Raw genomic sequence first — 27,452 nt, forward strand, 5'->3', positions numbered from 1 at the left:
TAGAGCCAATCACATCTTTATTAGTCTCTGCAGCAGGGTCACTGGAGCCCCTACCTACAAGGGAATTTTAGCAGGCTACTCTGGCTACTGGGCAGGAATGTTAGCACTTCTATTAGGACAGAATGGGAGAAGAAATTGGAAGGGAGCCAAATGGAGAGACTGCTGGGCCACTCAATAGGGAGGCACACGTAGGGCTTCCTAGTGGATCAGGCCCAAGAGGTGAACACTGCCTCTCCCCCAGGGTGAAGGAAGAGACAAAGCCTGAGATGGTGACAACCACAGATATGGACAGAGGTCCCAAGTTCTTGGGGACCAGGAATGCATTGCTTGATGGAGGCACCCATCCTAGGGCTGGAGGTCCCAAATAGAGCTCATCTGCTCCCCAGCAAGGGGACCCCAGGTTTAGCTCAATTGCTGCCCCAGGCATCCTAACATGGGGGAAATCTAAGCCCTGAAGAAACAAGGGACCCAGGAAGCTGGTAGTGGGAAGGATGGGTTTTAGATTTGAGTATGTGTCAGTATTAACAAAAGAGGCATTATATTCATTATAGGCACAATCATGAAACTTCCCTCCAAAAAGCTCACATCTCCCCAGCAAGCTCTTTAGCCTGGAGGGCCATCATGATCTGATCCCAGTCCCCACCCCAGCCTAACTGAACTCAATTCCTTGGACATGCCATGATATTCACTGTTCTGCACTCTTGCCAACAATCCTACTCCTAGCCTACTTTCTTTTTGTTCTTTATCCTCATGTGGATGGAGGATAACTCTGTCTTGATAACTCTCCAGCTGCTGGACAAAGAACCTGACTCCTGTGTCTCCAGCACCTGGGAATTTGAAGTCACATGAGTTGTGTCTTCTGTGTCCTGTGTATTTGGGGGAAATGTGTCCATATATGTCTATAATGAAATTCTGGGGTGTCTGGCAGTAGATATAAGGATTTTGAGCTATGTTTGTGCCTGGGATGATAGCTTCTTCCAACTTAGAGGGTGAGGGAGTGGGATGGATGATCCAAGTCCAGAAGGGTTTAATGGAGAAGAAGGAGCCAAAGTACGGCAGGTCTTAGTGGAGGGTCAGGTCAAGTAAGAACAGGGGCCTGTTGTTGGTCTATGCGCAGGGTCCACACTCCGAGTCCCAGGACTCAGAACCAGCAGGGCGACCACATGAGCGAGCCTAGTGCTGCGCCTGTGGCAGCCCCGGCAAGCATGCCCATGGCCAGCGGAGCGCCAGCACTGTAGCAGGGATCCTCCCGCACTACCACGTGCGTCACACCGGGGCCTGTGGAGAGAGCCATGTGGGCTGGGGACTTAAGGGCACAGACATCTTCGCCCGGAGACTCATGCTCAACCCATGACAAGAGGCAGAGCCCACTTTCCTGCACCTCAGTTGGAGAAACTGAGGCCTCGATGCAGGAAGGACTCGTGCTCTTTTCCCGGGGCTTACAGGCCTTGAATCTGCTACGGACATTCTGGGGCTATGAGGCTAGGGTGCAACAGCGAGGAAACCCGGGGATCTCTAAGAACCTCCAGGCCCCACCAGAGGATGAGCGTTCCTAATTGCCAGGCTTGCAGGCGGGAGGAGGTGGCTGTTCCCGCCTTTGGCCACCAGGGGTCGCCACCAGCTCAGAAACGGGTATCACGGGACAGCCAGTGAGAAGGGGCGGGCGTTGAGAGGTGAGCGCCGCTCTACAGTGTGGAGGGGCGCTGGTCCGAGGTACTCCGAGTCTCGGGATGGGGAGGGCCCAGCAGAGGGGCCCGCCTGGGAAAATCCATGGTCACTACAAGAGTAGGGCCTGGCGCTGGATTGGGGCAGGGGGACGGACCAGGTGGGAGACTTACCTGCGTAGGGTCCGTAGTAGCTGCGGATATATGTGGCTTCGTGCGCGTTGGGGGGTACCACCTCATAGTAGTCCTGGTACGGGCTGTAGACGCGTACCTGGGGAGCCCCACTGGGTTAGCTGCCGGGGAACTCTATCCCAGGTTTGGTCTCAACACACCCGGCTTAGGTCCTTCTAGGCCCACAAAACCACTTCCCCAAGTTTAGAAATGATTCCCCAAGAACCAGCAAGCTCCGGGAAAGAGGCCCTGCCTCCGCACTCGGTCCATGGTTCTTGTCCTCTGAAACTTTAGCCCCAACATCCAGCTCCCAGGATCCCATTTTTCCTGCCCTGGACTCCCTAGCACTTCCCTGATCAAAAATTCTCCATGGCTCCCAACTTCCCAACACAGTCTAATAGCTGCTAGCTGCTCTCCATTGGTCCCATTTGGAGAAATCCAGTGGATTTCTCTACTCTCCTAGTCATGAGATGGGGCACATTGCCCAGCCCCAGGCCCAAAAGAAAAAACAGGTTGGGGAGGAAAGAAGGGTAGGGATGGAAACCAAAGTATTATCGAGCAACCATCATGAACCACATTTACCAGGCCCTGGGGGAAGTGTCCATATTTGTTACTTCCTCTAATTCTTACTGCAGACATTATTATGCTCATATCACCACAGAGCTAGGGACGGAGGCTCGGAGAATGATCATTGCTCTCTCTGGTGGGGATGGATGCAGTCTCTCCATTAGAATTTTATCAACCCAGGACGCTTAGGTGGCTCAACGGTTTAGCATCTGTCTTCTGCTCAGGGTGTGATCCTGGAGTCCCGGGATCAAGTCCCACATTGGGCTCGCTGCATGGAGCCTGCTTCTCCCTCTGCCTATGTCTCTGCCTCTTGTCTCTGTGTGTATTCTCATGAATAAATAAATAAAACCTTAAAAAAATTTTTTATCAACCCCTCAAAACCTAATTCACAAGTCACCCACTCTAGGAAGCCCTCCTGGTTTCAGAAAGAATCCTTTCTTTCTGAGTTCTCTATGGACTCTGCTTGTATCTTTTGTTCCTATCTCTCCTCCTGACCTTTCCTGCCTGCACCCCAAATGTGAGCTACTTATAAGCAAGGACTCTGATTACATCCAGGACCTAATGAATAGCAAGAACTAATAAATATGTGAATTAAATGGAAGCTCCTAATCCAAGCCCTTCATTTTATCCCCTGGAGAGCAGGCCTGGAAAAGGGGCAGGATCATCTTCTCTCTTGGCCCCTTCTTCATCTCTCACTGGGTGTCACACTTGAATGGTCCAACTCCCTTCAAAAGTCCAGGTGTCTTAAACCCCACCTATCTCAAAGTGATTTCATCACCCACCTCCCAAACTTGCTTTTCTATAAATACTTTTCTCTAAATGCCACCATTCCATGCACTCAAACCAAGACATCAGGTTAGCACCTTTGTCTTAACACATTTGTGTTCCATATCACATCAGCTACCAGGCAGGTCTCATGATTTTAACTTCTACATATGTTCTATCTTTTTGACCAGTGCCAAGAGAATAAGCAATTGGTTTTGGTAACTTGGAAGTTGTGGGTGACCTTGAAAAAAACATTTTTCAGAGGAGTGGTTGGGGTAGGAATCCAGGCTCTGGAGAGTTGAAGAATGATTGAGTGGTGAAGGGTGGAATCAACATATGACATCTCTTTCAAGAAATTTGGCTATAGGTGCACCTGGGTGGCTCAGTCAGTTAAGCATCTGCCTTAGGCTCAGGTCATGATCTCGGGATCCTGGGATTGAGCTCAGCATCAGGCTCCTAGCTCAATGGGGGGTCTCCTTGTCCCTCTCCCTCTGCCGCTCCCCCTGCTCATGAGTACTCGCTCGTGCTCTCTCTCTCTCTCAAATGAATAAATAAAGTTAAAAAAAAAAAAAGGTTTGGCTGTAAAGGGGAGTTCTCCATGCACACCTTGTGATTTCAAATCTCCATGCCATTTCTCTTTGATGGGGTTGCCTTTCTCTGCATTTTTCATCCAACTACCTAACTTATCTTTCAGACTGAACCCAAGTATCACCCTCCCCAAACTTCAGGTTCTGTGAAGGTCCCATTTGGGGTCCCATAGCCCTTAGAGTCTCCTTATCATAGCACCAATCACTCTACAGTGTCATTGTTTGTATCCCTAGGAGTGTGTATCTCTCTCTTCAGACTTGGAGACCCCCACCCCATGAAGGGGGGAGTCTACTCAGGCCTCATTGGGATATGATAGGTGACTAGTGGATTGAATTTAACTCCAGTGAGTCAAGTACAGAGCCAGATGGGAACCAAGGTCACCCAGCTCTAAATCCAGCCTCAAGTAAGGGACGATGACAAGCAATGCTTAATCTCAAGTGACTTTCCTCATTATGCTCTTCCCTAAAGGTGATCCAACAGGGCTTTCTGCTTTCTCTTACCCAGTTAGAGCCAAGATCTGAACTCTATGCCTAGGAGGACCAAGAGAAAGCCAAGCACTCAGATCCCAAATTTGATTTGTAGAGAACTTGAGGTGTAGAGCCTATACCTGCCCAGCAGCTGCATAGTGAGCCTGTGGCCCTGTCAGGCCTTAGAGAGAGTGGAAAACACCACCTCATGTCCCTTGTGGCACTTGTTTCTACCCTCCAGGTTTGGGAGGCCCAGAGGTAAACTCATGTGAGTTACCTGGCAACGGGTCAGGGGATCCCACAGAGACCCCATGGGGAGAACCTAACTAAGGGCTTGGTCCCTGATCCTCTAAAAGCCCAGCCCCTTTTGCAAGTACAGGGTCAGTCAATCAGGAGGTCACACATGAATAGATCCCTTCCCTCAGAAAAGCTGTTGTTACTTAGGTTTACAGATTTTTTTTTTAAGAATTATTTATTTATTTATGATAGACATAGAGTGAGAGAGAGAGAGAGAGAGAGGCAGAGTGTGTCACAGGCAGAGGGAGAAGCAGGCTCCATGCCGGGAGCCCGACGTGGGACTCGATCCCAGGACTCCAGAATCGCGCCCTGGGCCAAAGGCAGGTGCTAAACCGCTGAGCCACCCAGGGATCCTCAGGTTTACAAATTTTTTTAAATCTTTTTTTTAAAGATTTTATTTATTTATTCATAGAGACAGAGAGAGAGGCAGAGACACAGGCAGAGGGAGAAGCAGGCATCATACAGAGAGCCTGATGTGGGACTCCATCCAGGGTCTCCAGGATCACACCTGGGCTGCAGGCGGCGCTAAACCGCTGCGCCACCGGGGCTGCCCGGTTTACAGATTTTAAATCTGATTTTTAGGCATCCTCACTTTAAACAAACTCATATCCTCCTTTGGGCAGGGGGGATGTCTCAGAATGCTGGGATAGAAGTCCTAGTCCTGCCACTGATGAGTCAAGTGACCTAGTCAAGTTATATAGCCTCTCAGAGCCTCAGTTTTCACATCTATAAATGGGAACAGTCTTTCCTACAATGCTCATTCCTAAGGCACAATGAGAATCCAGCTGAGCCACATCTATGCATCCCAGGTGGGCCTGGCATTTCTGGGTTCAGTGGTTCTGCACATCAGAATCACCTGAATACGTTTTTTTAACCACAGATTTCCAAGGCCCTACTCCAGACCTACAGAATTAAAGCATCCAGAGATAGGATCTGAATGTTTGGGTTTTTTTTTTTTAAAGTCCTGATGTAAATCTAAGGCACTGTCACATTAAGCACTAATGTGCCAGAAAAGGAGTTCACGGCTATAAAGGACAAGCAGGGACACCTGGGTGGCTCAGCGGTTGAGCATCTGCCTTGAGCTCTGTGTCTCTCATGAATAAATAAATTCTTTAAAAACATTAAAAGAAAAAAAAAGGACAAATACTTGAGGCACCTGGGTGACTCAGTGGGTTAAGCATCTGCCTGCAGCTCAGGTCACGATCCTGGGGTCCTGGGATCAAATCCATGTTGGGCTCCCTGCTCAGGAGGGAGTCTGCTTCTCTCTCTCCTTCTGTCCCTCCCCCTCACTCATGCACACTCTCTCTCCTTTTTAAAAATTAAAAATTAAAATTAAAAAAGAAGATAGGCACTCTAGGACAAGCCTCCACTGTACCCACCCCATGCCCTGCTGAATACTGAGGACAGAGAGAATTCATCCCCCAATCCTGCTTTCTAGAGATTCCAGATATTCTGGGATGGGGGAAGGGAGACAGATATGGACTAAATTACATTACGATATGAGGTAATGATGCCATTAAAAGAGGGTTTTCACTCCTCCTTCCTCCCTTTAGTCATTCACTCATTCGCTCATTTGGTGAACACTGCCTGAGGCTCACTTGTGCCCTAGCTCCATGCACCAGGAATAAGGAGGGTCAAAATAGACTGTCCCTGTCACTGAGCTTTCATTGAGTGCCTGCTGTATACCCAGCACTGTGCTAGGCACGCTAGGGGCAGAGCTGATCAGACCTGGTCTTTACCTTGGAAGAAGTTGCAGGTCTAATGGGAGAATAGAGACTGAAATAAAGGGTCTTGAAACCAGGCCTAATAAGACAATACTAAGCATTAGTGCAGCAGGCTGTGAAGGGAGGTCTGGGAAGTCTTCCCTGAGAAGGTAGCAAGCAGCCTTTGAAGTGGTTCTCAGAGGCTAAGCATCTGTTTGTCAGGTGAAAAAGAAAACTAAGAGTTTTCACAACAGAGAGAGTGGCACATGCAAAGCCTAGAAAGAGGGGAGAAGTCTGGCACAGTTGGGAACATAGGAAACAGAGTAGCTAGAGCACAGGAGATGAGAGGATGTGGTAGATGAGATTGGCCCAGGCCAGACCCTGAGGCCCTTGAAAATGGTGCTGTGGTTGGTGCCCTGTGGGTGTTAGGGAGCCATGGGATGTTTGTGAGCAGGGAAGGGATATGACCGGGCCCAGTTTTGGAGGCACATCCTCGTGGTCGAATGGAGGCAAGGAGGGCTGAGCCAGCACTTACCCAGATCCGCCTCTCAACCTTACAGGGGCTCCATGAGCGGGTCACACACCTGACCTTGGGGCAAACTCGGCGGCTCCTGGGAGGGACGGTGGCTCCAGCTGGGGCCTGCTCAAGCCACAGAAACCCAAGAAGAGGGAGGGAGGAGGTGTCAGAGGCCCTCTACATCTGGAGAAACTTAGAGCTTTTAACAGGCCCTACCAAATCTGGGACACCTGGGTGGCTCAGTGGTTGAATGTCTACCTTTGGCTCAGGTCATGATCCTGGGATCCTGGGATCCTGGGATCAAGTATCCCGCATCGTGCTCCCCGCCGGGAGCCTGCTTCTCCCTCTGCCTGTGTCTCTGCCTCTCTCTATGTGTCTCTCATGAATAAATAAATAAAATCTTAAAAAAAAAAAAAAATAACAGGCCCTACCAGAGCCCTCTGCCAGCTGGCTGTGGGAAAAAGTAAGAGTTGTCTCTCCTTCCTCCTCAGCGCATGGTAATGGAGGGAGGCTCAGGGTAGTTACTTGGCCTAAGTCACACAGAGAAGGGTCAGTTGTGTCTCTCCAGAATTAGCCTGCCTTCACCTGTTTTAGACTGCTGAGGCTCCTGGTCTCCAGGGAGGACAGAACAATTCTGATCTGCCCTCCCACCCACCTGCCCCCTTCACTGGCCTCCCAGCCTTGCCCCTGGCTGTGTCCCTGGCTCTGTGTTCCCTGGAATAGCCTCCATCCAGACGGGGGTATAAATCTGCAGGACATGGAGGGACAAAGTGCAGGTCACTCCTACATAGGCACAGGACAGAGAGGAGGCACAAACACAGGCGTGAACACTCAGAGCCAGGCAGACACTGGTACAAAGAACACAAACATTCCACTAGAGCAAGCGCTGGGACCAGAGGGGTGTGTGTGAAGGGGGGTACTAGGAGGTGGAGAGAGGATCAGAGCAGAGAGATGTGAGCAGAGCACTGGGAAGGTGCACAGGCAGAGAAAAGACAAGGCAGCTTCATAGAGTCAAGAGTGCAGAACGGTCAGCCCTCACCTCCTTCCGCCTCTTTCGGGTGGGACAGATTGGCCCTGCGTATGGGAGATTTGCAGCTCAGACCCAAGTTAGCCAACAGGGGTGCCTCCACCCTGCTGACTGCTGCTCCAGCCTCCTCACTCTAATCCAGCCTCCACCCAGAAGCCTGAGTCTGCTCCCCAAAGTCTGGCCACAGACCTTCCTGCTTCATGCCCTTTATTGCTCCCCACAACACTCCTCAGAGGTCATCTCTCCCATTTCTTTCCTTCCATGTGTTATCCTCCAGCCAGGCCAGACTCCGGGCCCTTACACACACACACACACACACACACGTACGTGTGCACATCTCACTTCCCTACTTCTGCTCATGTAGTTCTTTCTGCAGCTAATGCCCTTCCCTCCAAATATCACTGACCTAGGTTCCAGTACAGGTTCTTCCACCGACTTAAGACTAGGTTTCAGATAAGTTACCTCCCCTCTGAACTCCAGCTTCCCTATCTGTAAAATGGAACTAAAAGTACCAACCCTACCAACGCTGTGGGAAGATTAAATGATATAACCAATGGTAGATACAGAACACAATGCCCAGCCCTCAGCAGGTACATGCCCAAGAGGGGTTCTAGATGCAATCTGGTCTTCTCTGCTACTGCCCAGTAGACTTCTCTCTAGATGACATTGGGCTCCACCATACCACAGACAGAAGGAGCAAGCACAGAATGTGGAGTCAGGCAGATGGGCCAAGCTGGGCCACCCTTGAGCTGCGGGCTTTGGGCAGCTCCTCAAACCCACACCTTCATCAATCACTAAGCTCTGGGATCCCTGGGTGGCGCAGCGGTTTGGCGCCTGCCTTTGGCCCAGGGCGGGATCCTGGAGACCCGGGATCGAGTCCCACGTCAGGCTCCCGGTGCATGGAGCCTGCTTCTCCCTCTGCCTGTGTCTCTGCCTCTCTCTCTCTCTCTCTGTATGACTATCATAAATAAATAATAAAAAAATTTTTTAAAAAAGATTAAAAAAAAATCACTAAGCTCCATTGACTCTACCTCCTAAATATGTCTTATTCTTATCAGCGTAGGCCATCAGCAAGGCCTTGGTCCAGACCTCCAGCTAGTCACTAAGACTCTGTCCCAGCCTTCTAACTGGTCTCCTGGCATCTCCTCTTACGCTCTGCAGTCTAGTCGCTACCTAATAGCCAGGCTGTCTTTTTAAAAATACAAATCTGGGCAGCCCAGGTGGCCCAGTGGTTTAGTGCCGCCTTCAGCCTAGGGCATGATCTTGGAGACCTAGGATCGAGTCCCACGTCGGGCTCCATGCAGGGACTTCCCTCTGCCTGTGTCTCTGCCTCTCTCTCTCTCTCTCTCTCATGAATAAATAAAATATTTTTAAAAATTAAATTAAATTAAAATTTAAAAAATACAAGTAAAAATCTCTGATCTGTTCATCATCAGATGAACTGCTTGAAAGCCTTCAATGACTTCTTGGTGTTCTTACCAGAAACCAACATTCTTAGCATAGCCCATAATGCCTGGCCCTGCCAACCCTCCTTCTCCCTGCTCTCGCTCTCTGAGCTCCAGCTGCCCCAGCCTTCATTCTGTTCTTGAACTTGCCAAAGTCTTAACCTCTCTCAGGGCCTTTGCACATGCTATTCCCTTCACTGCACCACACCCCTCTCACCCTGTCCATTTCTGTTTATCCTTCGGGTCTCATTTTTAGCCTTGTCCAAACTTCCACCAGGATCAGGCCACCCAGGTGGTCACTTGTTGAATGCACATTGCACATCCCTGTCAGAGCAGTTACCACGATTGCAATAGAACCATGAACTGTATGATTAGTTGCCTCACATCTGGCTGCCCACAAGGCTGAGTCCAGGAAGGCCAGGCCTACCCCTCCTTACTTAGTTCACCTCTGATCCCTGCCGTTTGGCCTGGTACCTGGCACATAGTAGGAACTCAGTAAATATTTGTTGTGTGAATGAATGAAGCTCAATCTTAACTATCTGCAGAGAGGGAACAATAATCTCAACCTCACAGGACTGCTGTAAGGAGCAGCCTGAACTGTACCTGTGTCATGCCTGGCATATAATAGCTGCTCAATAAAAGGTAGTTCCTTTCCCCCAGCTCACATGCCGCCTCCTTCTTTCTGTCTTTCCTCTAAGCACCAGTTATCTGTGTTCTGTCCTTTTCTACCTGGGACTCAGCACATCTGAGTCCACAGAAGCCTATCCACTCACATATATAGGAATTGAGAACTCCTGTCAGGTGGAGACCGAGTCTGAGTCACCCATGATTCCATGGCAGGAAGGGGTGGGGGGAGAAGAGGAGAGAGCATGGGGGCTCACCGGGGTGGAGTTCGCCTCCAGCAGTGCCGTCTTCCATGCTCTGCAAAGCAAACCCGCCAAACCATGAGGAGGGAGGTGGGAGATTAGGCCTCTCCATGTTAGACTTTCCTTCTCAAGCCAGGCTCGTTGGGTAGACAAAGGTGAACCGTCCCCCACCTCAGTCACATGGACAGAGCCTCACTTGAGCTAGAGCCTCCTAATTCATTCTTAGCCCACAGTCTCACCCTCTTTCAAACAGTTTCCCTGTCAAGACAATAGACAGCTGGGCTTGGGTGGTCTCTTAGGGGCCTTCAGATTCTGGCATGCCTGGGCTGGTTCTCTAGCTGCAGCTCACCTCCACACCCCCAAACCTACAAACACAGTTCCCCGGCACTGACCCCAGAGCCCCGCGAAGGCCCAGTGGACACCGGACAATCAGGCCTTTGTTGGTTGCCATGGCACCTGGCTGGGGTGGACAAGGCGGCTCTGTGCTTTGTCTGCCCAGAGCTCAGCTTCCCCACTCCCACACACCCCATCTCTTTCACTCTCCTACAATGCAAAGGCCGACCGACCCTCAGCCAGAGGGTAGGAAGGGAAAGAATTTGAGGAAGCAGGCACACCCAGTCTCGCAGTGGAGATCTGCATCCGACACTGGGGTGTCCCTGCAACATAGTGGGCTGCCTCTGGTAGGCGGGTCAGAGTCTATGCCTCAATGAAGGTCACCCACTAAGGCATCTTCCCAGAAGGCAGTGGGAAGGACAGTCCTTTATGGATGTCACAGAGCTGTCTCTTCCTTTGTATCACTCCCAAGTGAGGGCTCATCTCAAAGCTGGCTAAAGACTCTGCATGATCAAGGACCACACACCTGAGGCAGGTAGGCACCCTCCTCCCTCAACAGTCCCGAGTTCCATCACATTCTATGTGAGGAGTTTCCTGGGTACCATACCAACCACCAAGAGCCATTCAAGTCTGCCCAGCCTCCACCCTGCTAACTCATCTTTGTTCCCCGTTCCTACCCTTTGGGAATCAGAAGGCCCAGTGAGGAGGAGGCATCTGCTACATTCCCCAAGATCCCGCCCTATCCTCTTCTGGAGAACTCACATGGCATCATCCTTGGTCTCTGCACACAAGTGTAGGCGGGAGCCCTCCCGGAGGTTCACAGTCAACAGGCCATCTCGGCTCCGGCCCTCTGGGGGCTGCACATCTAGAGGCAGACACATGGGGTTTCCACAAAGCACAGGTCCCAGGTCCCCCAGCAAACCAGAAACAAGAATAGGAACTGACCTCTGGGTCCTGTTTGTTGGTCATTGCCAACGTCCTCTGATCCCACACATTTTTTTGGGGGGATTCTGCTTTACTCTTGAGAGCCTTTCAACCTTTCTACTTGCCTACTGCCCTAGTTTGAGACATCTGTCATTTACCCTGTTATAACTGGGGCCTGAGTCTTGGCTGAGGACATTTTGCTGTGTGACTCTGGGCCAGTTACTAAACCTCTTTGATCCTCCATATTTCTTTTCATCTTTATCTAGTTCCTGGCACCTAGAGGGCAGGAACTGTGTCTGACTCACCTCTGTGATCCCAGCATAGGACCCAGGCCCAACACAGGGTAGGAACTCATTTCTTAATTCACACCCCCGGGAGTTGGGGTTGTAGAGACCCAGAAGCAATGTCTATGGAAGCCCTCTGAAGCTGCAAAGAGCCTAATACAGGTGTTATCAGACAGACACAGTGGGAGGGCCATGGCCACTTTCACAATGCCAGAGGTAAAAGGGCTTCTCACCACGGCACTCTTGGCCAATCTTTATGTCGCGGACGTTGAACTGGATGAGCACGCGATCCTCCTCATCCTGTGCAGTCTCATCATGGTAGTAGCCCAGGGTCCCATCCAGCCACAGGGCGAACCAGTTCCGCTTCCAGCGGCGGAGGATGGAGCCTGTGCAATATTCCACATTTGCTAGGTAGGCTGACAGTGGAGCCTGCTAAGAGGCAGGAGCCCTAGACAGGCTCCCAGAATCCCCTTACCCCCACCCCCCCCAGTGTTATGACCACCCCTTTCTTGTCTACCTACTTCCTGAAATGATGGCAGGGCTTCTTTCTGTCTTGCTCACCCAATGCCTCCCATTGGGCCTAACACATAGCAGACATCCCATAAATGTGTTGAATGGTAAATGAATGACCAGATTCCTTCCTTAAGGGCTTCCAAGGCCAAGCCCCAGGTTTCTTCAAGGACAGAGACCTCTCCCCACCCTGAGCCTCTTTCTTATCTCTTATGGCTGACTTGTGTGACAGTCTTTTGTGTAGTGTCTGTCTCTTCTACTAGACTGGGGGTGGGGGGTGTCCACAGCTCGCCATACTGGACCCGGCACCCAGCTGGGCCTGTCTCAGTGTTTACTGAACTGAACGAACTGAGAATGGGTCCTGGGTCATCGGGGAGCTCCTAAACCGGGACAACTCTTGTTCAGATCACGATTCTGGTCAGAGGTGGGTCTGGAAGCCTGATCCCTAACTTTAGACGTTTTTACAATTGAAAATCTGAAGAAAGGGCAAAGACATAAGGGAACTTCTTGGAGCTTCCCAGAATCCAAAGCACAGAGGTGTTTTCATATTATTCTAAGCCTTGTTCTGTGGCCAGCCCTGGGCTAGGGTGCTGTGGATATGCAAAGCATCAAACCCAGCCCCTGCTCTTGAGCAGCTCATAGTCTGGGGTCAGTATGGGAAGACTTATAGGGAAAGGCAGTTATGGGGGGGGTGGGCAATGCTCTGACAGAGGTTTGTATGAAGCATTGGAAACAGTGTGGGAAGCCTCTAACCCAGCTTGGTGCTACAGCAGAGGCTGGAGGGTGGATGGTCAGAGGAAAAGTCAGAGAAGATTCCTCACAAAAGGGGACATTTACCAAGCAGTCAGGAATAGGAAGGACATTCCAAGCAGCAGGAAGAGTATGACAAAGAGGAGGAGAGGATAAAGAGGGTCTTATTTCTTGGGAGGATGGTTCACTGGGGCACACCTGACAAGCCCACTTCCCCTCACTCCTGTCCCTGGACAAGGGACAGACAAGGATTTGGCCCGGGGTCACTCACTCTGTCTCCACAGCCAGCCGCCCCTCACCAGGGCCATCTCTTCAAAAGGACTTTCCAGGATGGGGTCAGGTGGAACCTAGGAGAGGAGCCATAGGACACACAGGCCTCATCATCAATTCCAGGGCAGCTCCCCAGACAGCAGCCCCAGCTCTGTCCTCCCTGGGGGAGCCACCGAGGAAACATTTAAGGGAGTGCTCATAAACAAGGGTAAGCCTGCTAATCTCCTTCTCCTTCTCTGCTCCAGGAAGATAATAGGAACACTGTTCTTGTGGGGCAGCCACCCACTGTGCGGGTGTGGGAGTGGGGATCAGGAGCCTGGATTCCAATCTCAGCTCCATAACCTTGACCATGTCCCTTCTCCCTGGCTTTCATTTCTAGATCTGTGAAAGTGTGTCTCTGAGGCAGGTAGAGACTGGGATGAGGAATACGTATAATGTTGGAAACCCTGGAATTTTGAAATGCTGGCAGCACAGAATATTAAAATCATGGCAATGAATGAGGGACTTTCATGATAAGAAATGCCTCCCTCCCATTTGAACTTCACCTGAAGCGTTTACAAAGTATGTAAGATAATAGTTCAAAAGTTCTGATTGACTAAGCATTATGTGCCAGGTGTTTCTCAGTGCTTATATTATATCATTGAAGTCTCACAAAAATCCTTGTTATTACCAGAAAACAGGAATAGAGAAGCTCAATCACTTGTGCAGATCCCCCTGATTAGTAAGCAGGGGAACCAGCATTCACACCCAGCAGTCTCAGTTTCTAATCATTACACCAGTAGGAGCTTTTAAAACTTTCGATACCCAGGTCATACCCCATAACAATGAAATCAGAAAGTCTGGGGCCGGGAGGCAAGCGCTGATAGTCTTCAAAGATCCCAGGTGATTCTAATGTGCAGCAGAGTTCAGAAATCGCTGCACATACTAGACTACTCCACCTTGTCCCCACTGTAACTCTCTTAGATGGGTAGAGTCTTTCCTCCGTTTTACAGATGGATAAACTGAGGGACAGCGAATGACTTGTCCATGTATGTGAACCTGGAATCCAGGTTCCCCCTGTTCCCGAGGCCGACTTCCTTGGGAGCAGGTGCCTCTGCCCTTCCCCCACCTGCTCACACCTGTTACTGCGTAGCAAGGGCTGGCACACCTGAGCTGGAAGGCCTGACTTTGTCCCTGCTTCTCCCGCTTCTCCCTCCCCTCTCCAAGTCCTAACACTGGTCAGACGAGAGGGTCAGGTGCAAACGCCCTCTCCAGCCTCCCCTGGATGCACCCACCTGTCTACACTTCTTGCGGATGCTGCTGCCAAAACGGCCGCTACTTGATGCTTCTGCTACCCAACCTGCTGCGCCTGCGCTTTGTGCGTTCCAGAACGCCTGGGGCATTTCTATCCCCAGGCGGCGCCCTGGGCCTGGCTGCCCCTGGGCCCCGCCCCTTGGCCCCGCCCCGCCTCCAGGGAGGGGATGGGCGGGGAGAGATGCGCGCATGCGAGACACCCTGGGACTTGTAGTCTGCAGCCCCAGAGCTGGGCGGTGCAAGGCCTCTCCCGGTAACCTTGTGCTGACCTGGAGCACAGGTGAGAGACTGCATCTGCAATTCTATTTTGCCAAGACATTTGTGCACTCATTTATTATGAAATACATTTCCTAAGAATCATTAACTCACTCTCTAAGAAAAAGTAAGGTTAAAAGGAGAAGCCAGCCTCCTAATTCTGTCATATTCTCTCAATACTCAGTTTGTGCCTGGCACTGTACTGGATGCACTAGTGGAGGGCACAAAGATGCATCCCACAAGGCCTTTCCTCCTTCCTTCCCCAGCTTCCAGTCTGGTAGGGGAGACTAAATGTAAATACAATTTACATTTAGTATGGGGGTATGATTATGAGTACAGGGGATGATTTAACGATGGAAGAGAAGGGTCTCACTTTGCTCAAGAAGTTCAGGAAGACCTCCCCAGGAGGCTAAAAAAGGTTCTTGAGGGATGAGGAGGAGTTTCCCAGGGGAGAGCTAAGAGAATCATATGAGCCCTGATCAGGAAGTTCAAAAGAGTGTCCAGTATTTCAGTGTGTTTAGAAAATAGAGTACAGGGGGGAGGAGGGCATGGGGAGTGGTAGAGGATGAAGCTGCAAGGTTTGCAAGACATAACATGAAGCTTTGAATGATGGGCTCAAGACTTGTTTGCCATTATGACATAGTGGCCGAAGCTTAGGGGTGGGAGTTTCAAGAGTTAGGTGGTCTGATTTGTGGGTTGAAAAGTTCTCCCTAGGGCATAGTCTAAAATGATTAGAGGAGGCCCAACTGGAAAAAGGAGGCCATTTCTGTATCTACCACCTGGGTCTGCCTCTCCAGGATCATTTCCTTGAATAGGCCAAACCCACAAACCCCTACCTAAGAGCAGACCCAGGATGTCATTCGGAGAACAGGGACTGTTGGGGCTTGAGGGGTTCTAGGCCCCAAACCCTATTTGAGAGGGGCACCCACCCTGCTCTGGGCCCTTCTTCCTGTCCCAGAGACCTGTTCCTTACCGGGGCTGCAGGACTCATGATTCCTGGACGGCTAGGGCAGCATTTCCCAGAAGGCTCCTGCAGGGGGGCATAACCTCGAGCGCCTTAAGAGATAAGGGGATCAGGAAGATGCTACCAAGTGGGAGCCGGAAGGGGGAGGCAAAGAGGAGGCACACAGAGTCCAGAAAAATCGTCCTCTCTCTCTAGTCAGTCCCTAACCTTCCCGACCGATCCCTGCCACTGCCCTTCATTCAGTTCACTGGCTAACAAACCACCCATGATTCGGAGGGGGTCTTGGCCTCATACATCTAGGATTCCCGGAGTGCGGGGCAGGGCCAGTCCTCCTCCCCCGGTCGGGGCGGGGCTAAACCTGCTTCCCCCCCCCTCGCCCCCCCCCCGCGCCTGGCTGGACAGTGCCGTCAACCCAGTCCCGGCTGCACCGCCTGGCTCTTTAAGCTTCCCTCTCACTTCTGGGTTTCTGTAATCCTGACCTTAGAGTCACCCCGGCTCTTCGCCCCTTCGTGCAGTGCGTGCCTTGCTGGGGGATTCGCCATGGCCAATCCTATTAGCGGCTGAGCTCACCATCTCGGTGCAGCCCCAGGAACCAGCTCTCCCAAACCACTCTGTTTCAGACCCTGTGCCTTTCTGTCCCTGGAATGTCCTACCTCTGCCTTCTCCTGGCTAAAATTTGCGCTTCATAGTGCAAGGGAGGAAGGGAGGGAAGACAGAAAGAACGTAAGGAGAGGAAGGAAGAGAAGGAAGGAGAGGAAGGAAGGAAGGAAGGAAGGAAGGAAGGAAGGAAGGAAGGAAGGAAGGAAGGAAGGGAGGGAGGGAAGGAGGGAAGGAAGGGAGGAAGGAAGGAAAGAAGGAAATAGTGTAGCTGGCCTCAGGAAATCTGGAAATCTGGACCTGGATCCTGCCTCTCTCCCCATTTCTCCTGGCTCCTCTCTGTGAAGGGCTGTTTGGTGTGCATAGAGGAGTGTGTGTGTGTGGGGGGGGACAGTGCAGACAGCTCCTAGATTACATTCTCTGGATTTAGCAACTAGATGAAAAGGGAAGATTCTCCTGCAGCACTGTGGAATTCAGAAGGAGGACTCCCCACCACCCTCCAAAAGAGAGGGTACTGCCTCAAGAAAAAAGGGAATGGTGCATGGTAAACTAAAACCACAGATACCATTGCAGAATCTAAATGCAGCCCCATCTGTCATGTGTCTCTAAAATGTTGGCCAATGACCCTTTTGAGAAGCTGATAAAGGGTATAGACTCTGCCCAGGGGAAAAAATGCACACACATATATTTTGCATATAATTCCTGGGAGTTTGTAGAGCCTGAATCCATGACTATTACTGCTGAGATTGTCTTTTTTAATTTCCAGAGTTGTGTAGACCATTGGAAAGAGTGTAGGTCTACAGATGAGAGATATTGAAAGCATAGCAGGAATCCTGGCTCCCAAAGTCTTGGCTTTGAGAGGTTGTTTATTTGATCAACTAAAATATATTAAGACCAACAAGCTAACAAGTAACTTTCAGGTTTCTCTTTTAACAGTTATGCATAGAACCATTGGCAGAGGTAAAAAAAAGTATTTTGCTATTTTAAAAGTCTTTAGTGGATAAACAGCTCATACAATTTTTGTTTAGAGAATAGTGGACTGGCTCATCGAATTAAAATTTGCTACTTGTATTTCCTAGAGAGTATAATATAATGAGAATAGAGTGCTACCTCTAGTTTAAAATTCTGAAATTTATATTAAGGTGCAATTTGAGCAAAAGTAAAAATCAGTTGTGTAAAATTTGTGTGTGTGTGTGTGTGTGTGTGTGTTTTGTTTTTTGTTTTTTTTTAGGATTTTATTTATTTGAGAGAGAGAGAGTGAGAGAGAACAGAGCAGGAGGGAGGGGCAGAGAGAGAAGCAGGCTCCCCGCTGAACAGGGAGGCTGACACAAGGCTCAATCCCAGGACCCTGAGCTGAAGGCAAATGCTTAGCTGACTGAGCCACCTAGGCACTCCGTAAAAGGTTTTTAAATAATAATCTATGACCTACATACCATATAATTCAGTCTTTTATTTTTAAATATTTATTTATTTATTTGAGAGGGGAGGGAGAGAGAGAGACAGAGAGAGCATGAGCAGAAGGGGCAGAGGGAGAAGGGGAGAAAGAAATTCAAGCAGACTTGGCAGTGAGCCCAAGACAGTGCAGGACTTGATCTCACAATCCAGAGATCATGAATTTAATTGAAACCAAGAGTTGGTTGCTTAACTGACTGTACCCTTTAGTGGTGAGTCTCAACCCCCTTTCCCTCCCAACCCCTGGCAACAACTGCTATGTACCTGGTCTTTATGGATTTGCTTCTTCTGGTCTTTTCCTATAAATGGAATCATGAGATATGTGGCCTTTTGTAATGATCTTCTTTCACTTAATATGATGTTTTCAAGATTAATCAATGTTATAGCATGAATCAGTACTTAATTCCCTATCATTGACAAATAATATTCCATTGTATGGATATACCATATTTATCCATAAGTTGATGCACATTTGAGTGGTTTCCACTTTTAGCTGTTATGAATAATGCTGCTGGGAACATTTGTATGAGAATTTTTGTGGGGATATGTGTTTTTATTTCTCTTGGGTGTGATATTCCTGGGTCATATGGTAACTGTCAAACTATTTTCTAAAGTGGCTGCACATTTTACAGTCCCATCAACAGCTTATGAGAGTTCCAAATTTTCTACATCCTCACCAACCTTGTTATTGTCCATCTTTTTGATAATAGCTGTCCTAAGTAGGTGAAATGTGTTATCTTGTGGTTTTGACATGCATTTCTTTAATGACCAATGATGCTGAGCATCTTTTTCTGTGCTTATTAGCCATTTGTACATCTTCTTTGGAGAAATGTTGGTTCTAATCTTTTGTCCATTTTTAAAATTTGGGGGTTGTAAAAAGTTTTTTAAAATAAAAAATAGTAGATAATTCAAAAATAATTTTGAAGAAAAATTAAGTAAAATGGTGTAAGGTCCTTCCTGTGTTTCAGGAGTTTGAGTAGAAGGGTTATGTGGAGGCTCAATGAACCGAGAAGGTGACATTCTTCCATTTCCTGGGTGGGAGTGCCCAGAGAAAAATCCAGCCCATGAGGGAGGATAAGGAGCACAACTTCTTGGTGGAAATCCATCTGGGGAGAAGGGGGCAGGAGGGTTCATTCAGGCTTCGTGGAGCAGAGGGAGTTAGTTTTGTGTCAACCTGTCTAGGCTATAGTACCCAGTTATTCAATCAAACTCTAATCTAGGTGTTGCTCTGAGGTATTTTGTAGATGTGGTTGATCTCTATAATCAGTTGACTTTGAGTAAAGGAGATTATTCTCCGTAATCATCCAATTAATTGAAGGGCCTTAAGAGCAAAACCTAGATTTTCCTAAGGAAGATGACTGCATATGTAGTCAGTCTGTGGACTATAATTTCAGCCCCTGCCTGTGAGTTTTCAGCCTGCTGGCCTGCCTTAAAGATTTCAGACTTTCTAGCCCTCACAGTCACATAAGCCAATTCCTTGAGATAACTCATGTATATGCATAGTTAGCCTACTGGTTGTGTTTCTCTGGAGAACTCTCATTAATACAAAGAGGAAATAGATGTCTTCTTGTCCTGAACTTCCCATTTGAATCTATTGGAAACATCAGATTTGTCTGACAAGAGGGGCACTGAGACCCTTCTATCTCAAAAGAAACAGCACCCCATGCCCAGAGATGGAGGACAGTACAATTGCTTCCTGAAAACTGCTCCGTCTAGATCATCATTTAGAAGCTCAAGTTAAATTACTTTTTCCATTGTTCTTTGTCTCCTCTTTGCAATTTCTCGTCTTGAGTTAGGAAGGTTTCTTTCAGCCTCCTGTGCTCTTCTCCAATGATCTTGACCTTTTAGTTCAAGGGAAATAATTCGGTTTTGAGAAGGATAAATGATGCTTCCTAGATTTTCTTCAAGGTCCTTGATTTGCACTCTGAAGTTCTTCAGCTCTTTGTTTGCATGCTCATCTTGTCATTTGCTTCAGGACTTTCCTTCTTTTTTTTTTTTTAAGTTTTTTTTTTTAATTTTTATTTATTTATGATAGGCACACAGTGAGAGAGAGAGAGAGGCAGAGACACAGGCAGAGGGAGAAGCAGGCTCCATGCACCGGGAGCCCGATGTGGGATTCGATCCCGGGTCTCCAGGATCGTGCCCTGGGCCAAAGGCAGGCGCCAAACCGCTGTGCCACCCAGGGATCCCAGGACTTTCCTTCTCTTCTCCAAGTAATGATCTTCCTGGACTGATAATTTCTCAAGAGACTCAATTCCTTTCTCTTGACAAAGCTCAGTCACTTCATTTCCTCTCCCCTGAAGATTTTGATCTGCACTTTTTCAGTGGAGGTTTGTGCAGCCTGAAGACAGTTTTACAAGATTTATTTATTTATTTTAGAGAGAGAGAGAGTGCAGGGGAGGAGCAGAGGGAAAAGGAGAGAATCTCAAGCAGACTCTGTGGTGACCCAACACTCAATCCTATGACCCTGAGATCTGAGCCAAGCCAAGATCAACAGTCAGACACACTTAAACTATTGAGCCACCCATGTGCTCCTCAGCCTGAAGACTTTTGAGATGATCTGTCATATTGGCTTTTCTGTTCCCTTCTTTAGCAGTGTTGATGTAGAATTGATGTCTCTCTCCATCTTGGATGTTTAAATGCATACTTTACTTTTCAACATCAGTCAGTATCCTCCTGGCTCCTCTTGTCTGGTCATAAATACAGCCTCTACCTTCTGATTCCAATCTATTACCCATGTTTCCTTCTCCATGGTAAGCTATCAGGTCTTTCATATTTAACCAACATTTTTCCAGAGACTCTTCACACTTACCGTGGAGTTCTATATAAAGGTCCTGAGTCTTTCTTTTGTTGCCTCCATAGTTCTAAATTTGCTTTTGCTTTTTCTGCTTATACTTTTATAGATTTGGTTTCTTTAAATGGATTTGGTTTTTTGTGGATTTTGGATCTTTCTCATGATATAAGAGATTGGCTTATCTTGATATGAATATTGAGGTTTTTCTTTTCCTAGCTGGTTTCCTATAAGGCAGAAGATGGACTAGATCATGGGGTTAGATGTATCAGGGCATCAGATGCTTCTAGGCTTTTATTTTCTTTCATCCTGAGATGAAACTGACAGGAATTTTCATTTACTAGAACTATGCTGAATTGTTAATGGTGTATTCCTTGACTCTAAGTTGTCCTCCTCCTCCTCTTTTTCTTCTTCTCCTCTTTCCTGTCTTTTGCCTTGAAAGCAGTGTAATCAGAGCAATATGTGGCAGAAACTGCTAGTTTACCCTCACTATTCATTCTTCTTCTCTTCCTTAGTAGAACCCTAGATTTACATTGGGACACATAGCCATTTGGAATTAAGATCACCTTTCAGCAGATCTTCCTGCTTATTGTGGACATGTGAGTAAATTTTGGCAAATAAGATATAGGCAGAAGTGTCCTGTACAACTTAAGTAAATGTCCTTTAAGGGAGAGATATATCTTTCTTTGTCTCTTTGATCTGTTGGTTGAAGGGCAGCCATATGGCTGAAGCCTGAGCAGCCATCTTGGATCATGAGAGAAAAGCCATGTGTTGAGGATGGTGGAACAAGAGGAAAAGACCCTGGGTCCCTGAAACTGTGGAGGGTCAAGTCAACTGTAGATTACTTATCTCTGGACTAAATTTACATGAGAAAGAATGAAATTTTTATTTAGTTTAAGCTGCTATTACTTTAATTTTTCTGCCACAGGTAAGCCTAATTCTAATTAATGTTGTATTTGTTATCTAGAAATAGGGCACTGCAAGTGCCAAAACTGAGGTGCTTAATTAATGAGTGCATTGCGTTGCAGATGCCAAGGACACAGGCATTGCAGACTGGAAAGTTTATGACTCTCGTTATACAGTAGTAAAACATTTGATCAAAAAATATGAAAAAAGTGTTAGTTGCCTTTTACTGGATAGCAAAACATCCTTGAACCTAATGGGTTAAAACAACAAACATTTTACTACCTATCATGATTTTGTGGGTTGACTGTGTGGTTCTTCTGCTGGTCTCACAGGGGTCTTTGATGAGTTGGATGGAGGCTCGTGCTGGAATATCCAAGATGACTTCACTCGCATGTGTGGGTGGGATGGCTAGAAGGGCTGTGACCTCTCTCTCCATGGGACTTAGCTTAGGTTTCTTTACATGGTAGCTGGATCCCAATTAGGCAAAAGTGAAAGCTGCCAGATCTTCTTAAGGTTTTAAAGTTAGTCACAGGAACAGCCCAGATTTAAAGGGAGGGTACTACATAGTTGCAAATACTAGAAGAGGTGGTTCATTGGGGGTAAGCTTCAGACACTAGCTATCTCACCTTGAAAGACTACTTGAGGTAGCAATGTAGTGTAGTAATGGAGAAAGGTAGGGAAATTTAGTATATTGATATTTTCTGGCTCCTTCTTGATACTTTTAGCAAAATCTTACCAGAGAGAAAGAAATGCAGAAACTCAAACTAGAGCTGGCTGCTCTGTATAGATTTACTAAGATTTACTAAGGGAGGAACACTTTGCTATTACCTATAATCTGGATTGACCAAGAATCCCTTAATTTTGAGTCTTGTAGAGTTTAGAAGGCCAATTTTTTCTGCACTGAAGCACTTAAAAGTGTTAACTGCAAAGTGCCAGCCATAGGAGTAAAGATAAGTGCCCTCTTCAGAACAGCAGTGGACCTGTTGGCAAGGAAGGATAATGCTTTCCCACCCAAGTGTGTTGTTTCAGGGTCTGAAGAGAACCATCATCCAGTTGGGGGAATGGCCAATAATGAAAAGATCAGAGTTTTCAGGCTTGAAAACCATGTCTAGATAAGGTCTTTGGCTGTGGTTACTTACACTGGAACTGACTAGAACCAAATAGACCAAAGATTTACTAAATTTTTAAGGAATTGTAGTCTCAAGGAAAACTTAAACCCTGCTTGTAGGAGCCTCTGATTGCTCAACCCTCACAACACTCCTTGGGCCGTTGAACCTGCACCAGCAGAGGTGGACTTGGATGACTGATTTTGCAAAAAGGGTATGCTCTCTCATGTTCAGCCCGGGGCTTGTATGTGGCTTCTCAGAAATGTGGCCAATCTAGGAATTAAGTGAGGACTACTGATTTACTTATTATTAGCTTAACCAAGTTTTAACATATGCTTCTTTGTATCAGGTATTACATTAGTGCTGAAGATGAAGTTGTGAAGGAAAGAAGAGGCAGTTGATAGTCCAGAAGGCCTGGTAGGACCCATACTCACTCAGACTCATCATTCACAGCTCTGTCTTCTCAGCAAGGCCCTTTTTTTTTTTTTTTAAGATTTTATTTATTTATTAGAGAGAGAGAAAGAGAGAGAGGCAGAGGGAGAAGCAGGCTCCATGCAGGGAGCCTGACGCAGGACTCTATCCCAGGTCTCCAGCATCACGCCCTGGGCTTAAGGTGGCACTAAGCCACTAAGCCACTGGGGCTGCCCTTAGTGAGGCCTTCTTGAAGGACTCTAGAGGTTCCCACATCTGCTCCTTTTGCTGATCTCAGTGATGTGTATCCCGGCTGTACCAGCTTCCTCGGTCAGTCTTGTTGGATTGTTCCGGGTTATGTCTGTATCTGGGCCTGCCACTGACACTTCCAATACACTGATTAGATAGGATGCAGAGGTTAGGACTTATGGTCCTGGTGCCATCAGGGATAATCTTATCCCTGAGACCTGACTGTGCAATGCAGCGGCTTGCAATCTATTGTCCCATGGCCCTTTTACACACACATCCTGCCTCAGCAACCCATCCCACTTCCAAGTGGGAAGAAAGCCTGATGACAACAGCAAGTATTTTTGAGATTACATTTTAGTTTTATGCTTTAGCAGTAGGGTGTGGATAGTTTAGATATGAACTCTAACACACTTGTCTTCTTGTCATAAAGAAAGGCATAAATCCCAACCCTTTACAGATAAGTGTACCTGACCAGGAGGAACTTGTAGACACAGCTTGTATTAGGCAGTTTCTGGTTGTTTTTTTTTTTTTTTTTAAGACTTATTTATTTATGATAGACATAGAGAGAGAGAGAGAGAAAGAGGGAGAGAGAGAGAGGCAGAGACACAGGAGGAGGGAGAAGCAGGCTCCATGCAGGGAGCCCGATGTGGGACTCGATCCCAGGACTCCAGGATCACGCTCTGGGCCAAAGGCAGGCGCTAAACCGCTGAGCCACCCAGGGATCCCTAGTTTCTGGTTGTACATGCAGACAACTGACCATAGCTTAAGTGAAAAGTGTGTTCTTGCTTTTTGTCCAGGCTCTGTGTGCCTATTGTATTCTCTCCTACCTGCCAGCTCCAGGAGGAAAAAAATCCCAGAGGATTCTGATTGGTCCAGCTTTATGTCATGTGTCCATCTAGGGCAGGTTCTGTTTCCAAAAAGAAGGGGTAGGAGGAGAAGGCGGGCTGCTAAGAACAATAGCCAATACATTTAAGTTGAGACAGCAAGACTCCTAGGAGTAGAACTTTATTCAGGAAGAAGTCACTTGAATGGCTCCTTTGTTTTGGTAAATGCAGGGTAAATAGATACCAGTGTTCTAGGCAAAGAGTGACATTGGACTCTGGTGTCTTGAAAAAAAATCCTCTTTTCACACCCCTTGATCTGGTCCCAGGGGAGGAAGCGGAAAAATTTGCATTCCAGCCAAAGAACCTCCCAGAAGCACCGAAGTCACATCATTACAACATTCTTGGTTGGTGAAAGTGGCACTAACTGAACTCTGCCTGCAGAAAAAGACACCAAGGTTCCAATTCCCTCACATGAGGTATACCAGAATATGGGTCACTTCTGCCACAGTTCATGGCTGGAGTTAGAGCTCTTTTCTCCATCTCCCCATATAGAAAATACTTATGTGCTTTGACAGGGCAACTGGGTGGCTCAATAGGTTAAGCATCTTACTCTTGATTTCAGCTCAGGTCATGATCTCAGGGTCATGGGATTGAGCCTTATATTGGGTTCCACACTAACTGTGAAGCCTGCTTAAGATTCTTTCTTTCTCTCCCTCCGCCCCTCCCTCCCCATTTGCATGTGTGCTCTCTTTCTCTCATATATAAACTTTTTTTTTTTTTTTTTTTATGATAGTCACAGAGAGAGAGAGGTGCAGAGACACAGGCAGAGGGAGAAGCAGGCTCCATGCACCGGGAGCCCGATGTGGGATTCGATCCCGGGTCTCCAGGATCGCGCCCTGGGCCAAAGGCAGGCGCCAAACCGCTGCGCCACCCAGGGATCCCTTTCTCTCATATATATATATATATATATATATTTTTTTTTTTTTTTCTGTGTTTTGAGAACAGTAGCTGAACATGAGAAGGGAATGCAAAGAACTCAGTGTGCCCATCAGGTTCAGAGTGACACCAACAGGAGGGCCTGACCCCCTAAGAGTTCTCTGTGGCCTGTGTAAGGATCTGAATCAGCATGAGTATCACACTAGCAACAGTCAATGGTGCCTTCACAAGCACAGGAAAGAGATAGTGAGAAGTAAATGGATCTTGCATGCATTTTGGAGTTGTTTTTTTGTTGTTCATTTTGGAGTTTTTATTAGTTTGTTGATGGGCTGTGTGTAGATCTTGAGGGAAAGGAGAATTTAGGAAAGGCTCTTTGGTTTCTAACTTGAAGTAGAGGCATTTGCTTATATATGAATTTATATATACATTTCCATATATATGAATTTTATATAAATATTAAAAACATATATATTGGGGCACCTGGGTGGCTCAATCAGTTAATGGTTTCAGCTCAGGTCTTAGTCTCAGGATCATGAGTTCAAACCCTGAATTGGAGCCTACTTACACACACACACACACACACACACTCACATATACATATATGTGTGTGTGTCTATATATAGAGAGAGAGGGTGTTTAGCCTTATATATATATATAGACACACATATATGTATATACATATATGTATATGCATTTGTTTAAATATGTACAAAATATTTCTAGAGGGCTACATAAGAATTTCCATGGAAGATGTGGTAGATTGCAAAAAGATGATCACAAATCCCTCCCAATTCTTGTGTGCCTGGCCTTTTGCAATGTGACTTTGCTCCTCCTCCCATCAAGATGTGGAGTCTGGGGCAGCCCGGGTGGCTCAGCGGTTTAGCGCCACCTTCAGCCCAGGGCGTGATCCTGGAGATCCAGGATTGAGTCTCACATCAGGCTCCCTGCATGGATCCTGCTTCTCCCTCTGCCTGTGTTTCTCTCTCTACTCTCTGTGTCTCTCATGAATAAATAAAAAAAATCTTAAAGAAAAAAAAAGATGTGGAGTCTGTTTTTCCCCACTCTCAAATCTATCTGGCCAGGTAACTTGCTTTAACCAATAAAATGCAACTGAAGTGATGTCAGAACTCTGGACCTAGGGGGTCTTGTTGCTTCCTTCCATGCTTACCACCATGCAGAGAAGCCTCCTTAAGGATGAGAGATCACAGGAAAAGAGAGGCCCCCAGCCAGCCAGCCTGAACAGCTATACACATGAATGAGGCCAGCTTAGACCTTGTAGCTCATCAGCCAAAGGAATGAAGCAGCATTATTCACACGCAAGACCAGCAGAAGCACCACCCAGCTGGGTCCAGCCCAAATTACTGACCCACAGAGTGGTGGACAAATATGGTGATTGTTGCCATAAGCCATTGAGTTTTGGGCTAATTTATTGTACAGTAATAGATAACTGTTACAGGAGGGAACTTGAGTAGCTGAAGAACAGGAATAGGGGGGATTTTCATTTACCCTTTTGTATCATCTGAATTTTGAAACTTGTGAATATTTTACCTATTAATTTTCAAAAATGTTTGTTGCAGGGATCCCTGGGTGGCTCAGTGGTTTAGCACCTGCCTTCACCCCAGGGCATGATCCTGGAGTTCTGGGATCGAGTCCCACATCAGGCTCCCTGTGTGGAGACTGCTTCTCCCTCTGCCTGTGTCTCTGCCTCTCTCTGTGTGTCTCTCATGAATAAATAAATAAAATCTTAAAAAAAAAAAAGTTTGTTGCATTTAATGAATAAGTCTCTTATTTTTTTTTTTGTTTTTTGTTTTTAATTTTTATTTATTTATTTTATGATAGTCACAGAGAGAGAGAGAGAGGCAGAGACACAGGCAGAGGGAGAAGCAGGCTCCATGCACCGGGAGCCCGACGTGGGATTCGATCCCGGGTCTCCAGGATCCCGCCCTGGGCCAAAGGCAGGCGCCAAACCGCTGTGCCACCCAGGGATCCCAAGTCTCTTATTTTGAACATGAAGAGTATAGTTTTTATTTTAAAATATTTTATTTATTTACTTGAGAGAGAGAATGAGCGAGAGAGTGTGCCCACAAGCTGGGGAAGAGGCAGAGGAGGAGGGAGAAGCAGATTCCCTGTAGGGCAAGGAACCTGATGCGGGGCTTGATCTCAGGACCCTGGGATCATGACCTGAGATGAGGGCAGATTCACAACTAAATGAGCCACCCAGGTGACCCGAAGAGTATAGTTTTTATTTTTTTAATTTTAATTTTTAAAAGATTTAATTTATTTATTCATGAGAGAAAGAGAGAAAGAGGCAGAGACATAGGCAGAGAGAAGCAGGCTCCATGCAGGAAGCCTGATGCAGGAGTTTGATCCCAGGATTCTGGGATCATGCCCTGGGCTGAAGGCAGACACTCAACTGCTGAGCCACCCACACGCCCTGAAGAGTATAGTTTTTAATTGACTCATCACTACATGGATTTTTTTTTAAAGATTTATTTATTTATTTATTTATTTATTTATTTA

General features: G+C 47.4%; 1 protein-coding gene and 1 long non-coding RNA gene across 6 annotated transcripts in view; one reads left to right on the forward strand and one right to left on the reverse strand.

Moving 5' to 3' along the window:
* On the reverse strand, positions 1–15,747 carry PLEKHB1 (pleckstrin homology domain containing B1). Of its 4 annotated transcripts, none has more exons than XM_025459074.3 (8): positions 15,670–15,747; positions 13,150–13,225; positions 11,852–12,004; positions 11,173–11,275; positions 10,093–10,132; positions 6,758–6,862; positions 1,839–1,935; positions 1–1,278 (listed from the first exon to the last, which is right to left on the reverse strand). In XM_025459074.3, exons 1-8 carry the CDS (start codon positions 15,685–15,687, stop codon positions 1,142–1,144), a joined length of 729 nt encoding a protein of 242 aa, XP_025314859.1. In that variant the 5' UTR covers positions 15,688–15,747; the 3' UTR covers positions 1–1,141. The 4 variants fall into 4 exon arrangements, with proteins under 4 accessions (XP_025314859.1, XP_025314857.1, XP_025314861.1 ...); XM_025459072.3 differs by lacking the exon at positions 15,670–15,747 and adding an exon at positions 14,423–14,579; XM_025459076.3 differs by lacking the exon at positions 6,758–6,862 and having other exon boundaries at positions 15,670–15,742.
* Positions 12,843–27,452, forward strand: part of LOC118351787 (uncharacterized) — a 22,475-nt gene continuing 7,865 nt past the window's right edge. Inside the window, exon 1 of one of the 2 annotated variants that reach the window (XR_004807767.1) lies at positions 12,843–13,356. This is a non-coding gene — a long non-coding RNA (uncharacterized LOC118351787). The remainder of the gene's footprint in view (positions 13,357–27,452) is intronic. The other variant, XR_007404632.1, reaches the window with a different exon arrangement.

Source organism: Canis lupus, chromosome 21, assembly GCF_003254725.2.
Source record: "Canis lupus dingo isolate Sandy chromosome 21, ASM325472v2, whole genome shotgun sequence".
NCBI lineage: Eukaryota > Metazoa > Chordata > Mammalia > Carnivora > Canidae > Canis > Canis lupus.